The 10,486-nt window shown below is 35.4% G+C and overlaps 1 protein-coding gene across 3 annotated transcripts in view; it reads right to left on the bottom strand.

Moving 5' to 3' along the window:
* LOC106475549 (translation factor GUF1, mitochondrial-like) overlaps positions 1-10,018 on the bottom strand; it is a 19,694-nt gene extending 9,676 nt beyond the window's left edge. The window contains exons 1-3 of one of the 3 annotated variants that reach the window (XM_022379638.1): positions 9,597-10,018; positions 7,906-7,963; positions 479-584 (exon numbers count right to left, since the gene is read on the bottom strand). In XM_022379638.1, coding sequence (XP_022235346.1) covers positions 479-584; positions 7,906-7,963; positions 9,597-9,772 — 340 coding nt within the window. In that variant the 5' untranslated portion in view covers positions 9,773-10,018. The remainder of the gene's footprint in view (positions 1-478; positions 585-7,905; positions 7,964-9,596) is intronic. The other 2 variants (XM_013936227.2, XR_002608910.1) reach the window with 2 other exon arrangements.
* Positions 10,019-10,486: the final 468 nt, after the last annotated feature.

Here is a 10,486-nt window from a genome sequence, read left to right as displayed (position 1 = left end):
CCTGAACATTCCAACAGCCTATCTGATAGTTATATCAAGCCTAAACATTCCAACAGCCTATCTGATATAGTTATATAAAACCTGAACATTCCAAAAACCTGAATGATAAATATAATAATATCAAACCTGATCATTCCAACAACCTGATTGATAAATATAGTTATATCAAACCTAAACATTACAACTTCCTGTCTGATAAATATAATTGTATCAAACCTGTATATTCAAACAGCTTGTCTGATAATATAATTGTATCAAACCTGTATATTCAAACAGCTTGTCTGATAATATAATTGTATCAAACCTGTATATTCAAACAGCTTGTCTGATAATATAATTGTATCAAACCTGTATATTCAAACAGCTTGTCTGATAATATAATTGTATCAAACTAGTAACTTTCAACAGCCTGTCTAAAACATAATGTATTAAACTTATATATTCCAACAGCCTGTCTGACAATACAATTATATCAAACCTGTATATTCCAACAGCCTGTCTGATAATGTACTTTTCCCATGATCAATATGCGCTATGATACCAAAGTTTCTGATATATTTTTGTTGGAATTTTGACATATCAACCTGGAAAAATAAAACAAAAAAAAACTAGCAATAAGAACATTGTTTAATTGTACAGGATTATAAAACTATAACATTTTCTAGTTATTATTATCAAACACAAATTATTGCAAAAGGTCACAAGTCATCCCAGAAATTTTATTGCATGTAGAGTATGTTAATCATCAACCCTTACTCTCAGATAACGCAATAATCCAATGTACAAATCTGTACAAAATTTCAATAATTCAAATTATTCCATATTTTCTAACATGTATACAACCTTGGCATTATGCTATATTAAATCTTGATAAAACTAACTTCTTAACTTGGTTAATTTAACAACTTAATTTAGGATCAATACCAGATTAACAGATGCACTCTAGGAGGTCTAACTTATGAATCCGGTTTTAAATATTTTTATATAAGCAATAAATTTTCAATGTTCTAATAATAATGCAACTTCACTACAATTAAGTCTGTTCTGGATAATTGTATAATATTGTTTCATTATCCTATTCTTTGTTTATTTGCTTGTCTTGTAATTTACTTCATCCTTTTATTTCGTATTTTAAATGTTAAATGTTCGTTGTTGCTGCCATCATTTTGTTGTTCATTATATTTAAGTAGTTTTTAAGACATACTATTTTTAACTTCTTTCAAACATTTGTAGTATTTTATTTTAATAAAAACCAGAATAATTAATAACATTTACAAAAAACAATGGGCTTTGTTAGTCCACTAACACTGTCCTATATACTAAAATAATGAATCTAAACCAAACAAAATTACACTTTAAAGCAGCCCTTATCATTAAATATTTAGCAAGTTTTCTCTTTAATTTCCTTAAATTTACTGCATCCACCACATATGAAGACAACCCATTCCACAGGCCAACAGGAAAGTTAAACTATCTTAGCTGAAGATGACTACTACTCTGCCAAAATTTATATTTGTGTCCTCCTTGTCTTATGATTCTCACCATTAAGTACAAGAAAAGATGATGAATCAACACTACAATTTCCTTAAAAATAAATATAAGATGACATTCCCTCTAATTATTCCTTTTAAGAGAAAAGTTAACCCTTTTCTGACACTGAAAATGTATTTCCGATAGTTACTTACCTCCTCTTACCCACAGCTTTCTTGACCTTCATTTGCACTCTAGGCACTGGTAAACTTTTCTAAAAGCACACCAGTTTTTTATACCCCTATATTTTTTGCATCATTGCAGCAACCATGTGCTGATCATGTGATCACCCTCCATCAATCCCATTGTGCCCTCTATACTAGCGAAGGTAGTTCCCTCTACCCTTGCGGCATAATCTGTGATTTCAAAATATACAAAAATACTGGCAAATCAGTAGGAAGGAAGGGTGGGAAGTGGGTGAGAGGATGTAAGTACCTATCGGAAATACATTTTCAGTGTTATAAAATGTTAACTTCTGAAATGGTGCTATAATCCCACATTAGAAAGGTTGAGGGGCCAGTGAAGGCACAAAAAATAAATAATCAAGTGGTAAGCACCCACTATGAAAAAGTCAGATGTGCCACAATTGAAATATGAGGCACACCTGTGGGGTATAGCACAACTTCTGGAACAGGTATGCTCTTCACACAGTTAAGATAAGACACATAGGGCAGAAATGAATAAAATACATGGCTAGGGCTAGAGGACCGTATATGAATAGGCCAATGGCAGTCCACCTGGGCAGAAAACACCCAGGGGGAGCACCTTGGTATATAACATATTATGCCAAGTGCAGTCCAAGGACAAAAACAACTTGGAAGCACCTTGCATATGTTTGTAAAATCAACAAATGCAACCAGGGGAAGTATCTTGGATTGATATCAAGATAGCCAAGTGAGGTCCACCCAGGCAAAAACATCCAGAGGAAGCCCCTTGGTATACATTGGATTATGTCAAGTGCAGTCCATCTTGGCAGAAAACATCCAGTGGAAGTGCCTTACATAATAGATTTTGTGCCATACTGTGTGTATAATATGCAGCACAACAAAGAGATAAAATCAAAAAGTATGGTCCACCCAGGCAAAAACATTGAGGGGAAACATCTTGGATTAATATCAAGATAGCTAAGTGAGGTCCACCCAGGCACAAATATTCAAGGGAAGCCCCCCTTGGTTTACATTGGATTATGTCAAGTGCAGTCCATCTGGTCAGAAAACGTCCAGTGGAAGTGCCTTGCATAATAGATTTCATGCCGTATTGTGTGTATAACATGCAGTATAACAACAATAGCCCTTTTCTCATCAAGTGAGTACATATGACTACGAGATTGTGTTATTGTACAAACCCACTCCTGAAGAAAGTTACATGGTCCACCACTTCAGTGACTGGGAACCAGAAGTGGCAAGAACTCCCATGCTCCACTAGAAGAAAGAGAGGGGGATGATGTGTTGGGGGTCCAGAGGAGACAGTACAATGGGTGTCTGCATTTACTTATTTTGAAAAGCAGAAAGTCCCAGATTGTAAGAATCATGGGTCAGTAGGGATGGGCAAAAATCCTTATCTGCTTTACTCATGAAGTCCATGAGTGATGGTCCTAAGGATATATATATCAATAACTATCTATCTGTCTATATATATAGATAGATAGTTATTGATTAAACAGCAGTGTGATACATAGATATAGATACACAACTGGAAAAGAGTCTGGTGGTCTTACAGAAACAAACCATCTCCACAGTGAGCATTGGAGAAGTATCCAGCTATAGTGCTAAAATATAAGTTTGAGCATACCTGACCAGGCAACATATGAAATATGATGTATAAGCAATGATAAAAGAAAAAAAAACAAATAATATGACAACTTACCCCAGTCACAGGCAAACAGGTGTGTGCAGAATCACCACAAGAAGATGATGATATCTGCCCAAGGAAGACACAGCAAAGTTGTGTAGAGAAAGAGTGAAGAAAGTATAGGGAGTTGTCCATATACCAGCCTAAATAAACCCCTCCAAATGATGGCAGCATCGAGCAACTAAAGACAGAGTTAGATAATGAATTAGGTATGAAGAAGCAATATGTAGATGGCGACCATCCAGGGACATAGCCAAATATTCCAGGCGTAGGAGTTGACAAATCCAGCCCATGACCATAATAGGAGAAAGATAATGAGACACAGGAATGCCATGGAACAATGAGACAGGAACAAGAACAATTAACCCATTACCTGCGGCAGGAGCAGCTCAGTTGCCATTTTCTGACTCACAGATAAAATTGAGTTGCCATCAATCACAATAAAACGGTAATTTTCGTCATAGAGTTATAGTTATATATGTGCAACTGATGGATATTTCCGTCATTCGCAGCTGAACCAAAGAACTTCAATGATGGAAATATCTGTCATCTGCAGTTAATGGGTTAAAAGCAGTATATGGGGATGTTGGGATGGAAAATGACCAATCAAGGTGGACGGAGGAGCAAATATGACAGAGAACGAGGCAGGGTCTGTTGTTCCATTAAGGTCCAGAGCAGAGGAAACTACATCGGAGCTGGCAAATCTGGAGCAGCCAAAAGAACACAAGAAGGAGGGGGTCTAAATAAGGTAAAAGACCCAGAAGAGGAGGAGTTCGAATGGAGGGTAGGCATATAGGGGCAAGCCCCTGAGCTGAGGCACGTGACTGGACAAAGGTCACTCTGAAAAGAGGAGTGTGGAGACATCTGGATGAAAAAAACTTTAGATTGCAAATGACTGAGAAGTGGACAGGATAGAGAAAAGAATAAGATTTGTTGCTCCAGTAAGGGCCAGAGCAGAGGGAATCACATCTGAGTGGCCAATACAGAAGAACCACCAGAGCATAACAAGATTTGGTCTGAATAAAGGAATAGACCCAGAAAATGAGTCAAATCGGAGAGTAGGTATGTAGATGAAGACCCCTCCAATTTAGATTGAAAGCATCCATCTCCACAGCTGAATGGTAAGGAACATGAAGATTAAAAAGAGGAAAGTGTGGTATGTCAGTGAATGGGAAACACATACAAATATGCAGTGTTCCCTAGTGAGAACACACCCACAGAAAAATGTGAGGATGAAGAGAACACTCTGTGGAGACCTGGTGGGGACACAATAAGAGATTGACCACAAGAATCAGAACTCAGGGAACATGACCCACCAGAATAGTCAAGGTCATTGTCCCAGTACATGAAATCCAGAGTCTGACTAGACAGATATTGGTATGTGATCCCCCCTTTATAGGGGATAAAGCTGACCATAGTGCAATTGCAGAAAGAACTAAAACTATTCTCCCCTACAGGAAAGGGAGGAAAGAATACAGAGCCCAATGAACTGCTAAGGTACCAGGATGTGGATATGGAGAGTAACCTCCTTGACTGACCATTGACCCAAAAACTCAGGGGAATAAAAGAAAATGGGATGGTCCAATGGTTCGACAAGGAAGTTTCACTAGTCGAGAAGTATCTAATGAAGGGAATGCATGTGTGTCCAACCCAAGGGAATGAGCACTTCTAAGGAAGACCACATCCCAAAAGAGAGAGAAAGTCATGAACATAGAGAGAAGGAAAAGAGTTGGGAAACGTGACTGTCCACTCGATATCCTGGAACCAAAGTGGAAAAGGCTGGGCTCAACCAAAAAATGGAAGCGAAGAGAACCCCCAAATGAATAAGATACTGTGAGGGGATAGTAAAGGACTTCTCCAATTAGAAAAGAAACCAACCTGAGAAGCTTCTCGAAGGATGAAGCGGGTGTGAGTGACTGACTGGGCACAGGGAGAATCAACCAAAAGCATGTCATCTATGAGATACGAGTCTGAAGACCCAAAAAGTGAAGATGATGTGCAAAAAGAGCAAACCACTCCACAAAACACATACAGAGCACCCAGAACAAGAAGAAAAACTCACCTAGAGGAACCAAGGAAAAGAATGTGACACTAGGGCATAAAACCCACCAAAGTGAGAGGTATGACTCCATGGTGAAGTGAGGCAACTGCAGATAAGTATACAGCCAGAACAGATCAAGAAAGTGTATAGGGAAGCAAAGTACAGGAGTAAACTCTTTGTTGAGTGGGCTCCACACAATAGATATCTCCATTGTATAGTAGGACAGAAACAGACTGAGCAAGATGATCGAACAAGGTACAATCTCGAAAAGGAGATCTGGGAAGCGAGTAGACGGGGAGCAAACAGAAGTTAGAAACCCTCATAAAGAACCTGTAACAAGAGCGGAACCATTGTGAAGTGTAGCAAAAAAGACACATAAACTAAAAAAATTGAAGAAAGTACACAGAATTAATGAACTAACAAAAACTTAGCAACATGTAGTCTACAGAGAGCTTAAAAGTAACACACCGGCAAAACTAAGAAAATCAACCTACAGCATAAAACAATAAGTAACACCTAAAGTACAAAACCACTAAAGAGACTGATAGGATAAATGACCTTTAAACACAGAACATACAAGTTGACTCAAAGAAACTATAAGACAAAGGACATGAAAAGAAAACTTACCCTAAAGAACATGAGAGTAAAAAGGCACCCAGTTAACAAAAACAAAGGTGAACTCAAACTTATCTCCAATTAGATGACTAGTAGTAAAGATACAAAAAAAAGAAATTATAACTAAATAACATTAACACTAACAGTGAAAAAATTTAAAATATTAAACCAAATTAATGCAAGAAACAAACTATAAACACAAGTTGTAAACTAAAGTAACCTAGATGGTAAAAGAAGTATAAAATTCAAACTTACACAACACTGACCAGAGAAGACATGAATGATGTAAAGTATTGAGTGCGGAAATTAGATCCATACACACGAGCTCACATAAACTTATTGAACATAGGTATATCTTTAGGGAGTGAGAAATACAAACTGAAAAACTTACCACAGATCTCCTGGGAAAAAGAACAATACCTATCTTGAAAGGAAAAAATCGCAGGCCGAACGTAAGACACAAAATCCCCACAAACAAACTTCTGTGCTTCCTCAGCAGACATTGTGACACCTGAGACTGAGGCCTAGTGTTATAACCGCTGTCTATTCACGACAGGAAAATTTTCAACTGCCATAAGAAACCTGAATTAATATGAACAAAGTAGAATTCAAGAAACAGAAACATCTCAAAAACAAATGAGTAAAAACTCAAACTTGAAACTGATATTAATTGGTGATCAAGCACAATCAAAAATTGTGCACTCACATGGAGAACATAAAACACGTCTGTACAGGAGAATGCCAATCAAGAAAATGAGGATTGTGCCGCAGGGGTAGAGGGAGCTACCTGCTAGTATAGAGGATGCAATGAAATTGGTGGAGGATGGTCACATGATCAGTACATGTTGCTGCAAGGATACAAAAAATATAGGAGCATAAAAGACTGATGCATTTTTAAAAAAGTTTACTAATGCCTAGAAGACAACTGAAGGGCGAGATAGCTATGGGTGAGAGGAGTTAGTATCATTTTGGAACTTTATATATCTTAACCTATTGTCATCTAACAATTTTTCCATACTAAGTATCATCCCCGTAGCCTTCCTTTGGACCCTTTCCAACAATCCAATGTCCTTCTTAAGGTAAGAAGCTCAAGAACTGAACACAATAATTAATACAAATGAGACCTAACCAGTGACCTATAAATGAAATTATAACCTTTATAGACTTGTATTCAGTACTTTTATAAATACAACCTAAAATCCTATTTACCCTGCCACTAGCAACAACACACTGCTTGGATGGCTTGGACATTGATCAACCATTACATCAAAATCCTCTTCTTCAATAACACTATTAGGGTTATTCCCATCAAAATTATATTAATTATAATAAGTATAATAACTTACACACGATACCTTATACTTATTATAATTAAAAGCCTTCTGTCATTTATTCATTTAACTCATAAAACAATCTAAATTTTCTCCGCACAACCAGAAATATTGAAGACCTTAATATCATCAACAAATTTAAGTAATTTATGGACCATTACATCATCTATGCCATTGATGTAAATCAAAAGAACAAAGGTCCTAAGACTAGGCCCTGAGGTACCCCACTTGGATATTAATATAGTTTAATGGAACTCCATTTATAACAACCCTCTGTTTTCTTCTATAGAACTGAATAAAGCAATTATCACTTGCACCCAGATGTTCCCCAATATCCATCCCTCAATAATTTCTGTATTTGAAGTTAACAATAAATATAAAATAGTAGGTTCTTTGACTAATTGGTAAAGAAAGCTATCCTGAACACTTTCCAAAAACCTTTCTCCCTCATGGTTTGATAACGTTTCCAATTTATATGCCTGAATTTAAAATCACCCATAATTATGACCTCATTAACAACTGAAATCTTAATCTCACTGTAAAGTTTCTCACACTGTATTTCTTCTTCTTTGGATCAACATCTTGATGAAGAGATCTGAAAAATGAATGTCTCAACTTAGGAATGTAATGCTTTTGGTATTTTATCTTTACAATTACAGAAAGTAATACCTAGCTAACAATAGCCAGCAATACTGTGTAAAACAGGTCATGACACTGTAATCTATATTTTAACTAACAGTCCTCTTGAAACAGAGTAGTAATGTTCCAAAACTATCACAGTAATATTCTAGTGAGAAGAAAGTGGTAGTACTCTAACAAAACCCCACAACACTGTGTAAAACAGACCATGATACCATATTATACACATTTTATATGTTAATATAGACCTTGACAAGTAAATTATTTTTAGGCATAAATTCCTTCTTTTGTAAAGTAAAGATACCCTTGAACAGAAACAAGTTCTGATGAAACAGAAAAGCTGGTTTTGTATTCACAAAGCTTATTGCTAAATGATATAGTCTCTACACTTGAAAAGATGCTGGTAAATATAACTACAGCAGTCAAATTCTGTCATACAGAAAACCAGGGATACTACATTATTAATAATATTATAATATTCTTAGTATCTAAAGAAACATATAATATCAGAGGCATTACACTATTTTTTAAAAAAAGAAACATTTGTTTTTCAAGTTTTTGAGGCAGTCCCTGATTTAACAGCAGGTAAGTAATTTACTGTGTATCAGTCATGCTAAAATGTTAAATAGTACAAAGCTTAAGGTATATTTTGTCACTTTACAAAAGTGTATATAACAATGGATGGCAGAATAGAAGATATTTAGCTTGTTGACACCACTTTTCCTCTTAATACTACCAGAGAAGCAACCATGTCTGGATTTTTTTTACAAACATCTAGTTTACCACTAGAGTTAGACAGACAATTATACAAATCAATTGTACTTCTTTATACTCTAAGAGAAAACAAATTAAAATTCTAAATCTTTCTTTTAACTCGGTTTTTACATCATGTGGTCCACCTCTGTATTACTGTATTGGTTTGAAATAAGTGGTCTATGAAGAAAATAATACAAAAACATCTTCCTAAAATAGACTTTATCACTATCAGTGTTATAGGAGCAGAAACTAACCTAAGTTCTTAATTTTGATAATCTTTAGATTAATGAATCCTAGTTATTTTAATTATTTTTAAGGATTTGTTGGAGGTGTGGAATGCAAGTCATAGTTGGCTTAACTGAATTGCTTCTTCTTATTGGTTATACTAGAAGCATCGCATAACATATAAAAAATTGACCTAACAACACACTGTGCTCAGGTTCTGCTTAGTATAATGTAAATTCTAATCCTTCAAAAATAAATATAACAGTGAAAATCTAGGTTATCCACATTCAATAGTCTTATCTGACAATAACCTATGTAAACAGTACTCGTCAGTAGTAAACTGTAATAATTGTAAAGCCTAATCATCAGATTCAGAGACCACACAAAAATAACTAATGTAACTTGTAGGTTTCGATGCTAATTGCACCACACAAAAATAATTAATGTAACTTGTAAGTTCCGATGCTAATCGCACAATGTATTCCTATAAAATAAATAACACATAGGCCGTTACTTTAGTTTAAATTTCACAATGTAAACTTTACATTTAATTTAAAGCTGGTAAGTTAATTTTAAGTGAAACATTAGTACTAGTATTTAAGACTTACCTGGAGGTCGTAATGTTAATGTTATTGCGAATTTGTCTGAAATGGAGGATTTTTTTGTTCTTCGTAATGATTTTGTAGTTTACCACTTTTTGACTTTCATGAGTAAAGTTCTTCCAAAATCTGTCAAATAAGTACAAGTGATGAACTTGCGTTCTGCTTATGCACCGAACGAACATAGTTTTAAAAACATTTACTGATTTAGTTTAACAGTTGAATTTAAAAAGCAAAGAGCAAAACACTTGGGACACAACAGTTTTTATAAAATCAACCTGCCTTTAGCTTTTGGAAATAAAGTTACTATTGATAAAACTAAGTTTATACTGTATATACGTATAATTAGTTTAATGTGCACTTGTAACGTTATGTAGATATTTTAAATACTTGTGAAATCAAATACGCGGGAAATGATACTATCAGTATCAGTGATACTGCTCTGCTAAACCTTTCCTGTGATTTACAACTCACGCTGGTATAATCTGGTTCAAACATATTGTTACGTTTCTGGGTTCGTTTGTTAATTTTTCGTAGAAATTCTTTCCGAGAAACTTCAGCGATACAAGTTCTTTCTTAAATAAAATTAGTTTATTCTTTCTCAACTCAACTTTGCAATACACTTAATTTCCACAGTCACTTTCATTTAAACACACGCTACAATTCACAACGATTCACGCACTTTTCTTACGGTCACTACCGAGCTTGACTCAATTGTCCGTCTCTGTCTGTTTGCAACTCTATCCCGATTAATTAATTTCGCACTTGTATACAGGAATAGAGGGCCCGTAAAAAAGACCAGAGTTGCTACTAACAGACATGATCCTTCTAGAATATCATGAAGTGTTACCAGCGTCACGTGACTTCCGCTGTCGTAACACTGCCCCTTCCTTAGTATT

This window comes from Limulus polyphemus, unplaced genomic scaffold (assembly GCF_000517525.1).
Source record: "Limulus polyphemus unplaced genomic scaffold, Limulus_polyphemus-2.1.2 Scaffold8786, whole genome shotgun sequence".
In the NCBI taxonomy this organism is placed as follows: domain Eukaryota; kingdom Metazoa; phylum Arthropoda; class Merostomata; order Xiphosura; family Limulidae; genus Limulus; species Limulus polyphemus.
Note: the sequence above shows the minus strand (reverse complement) of the source record. Positions and strands in the feature narration are given on the sequence as shown.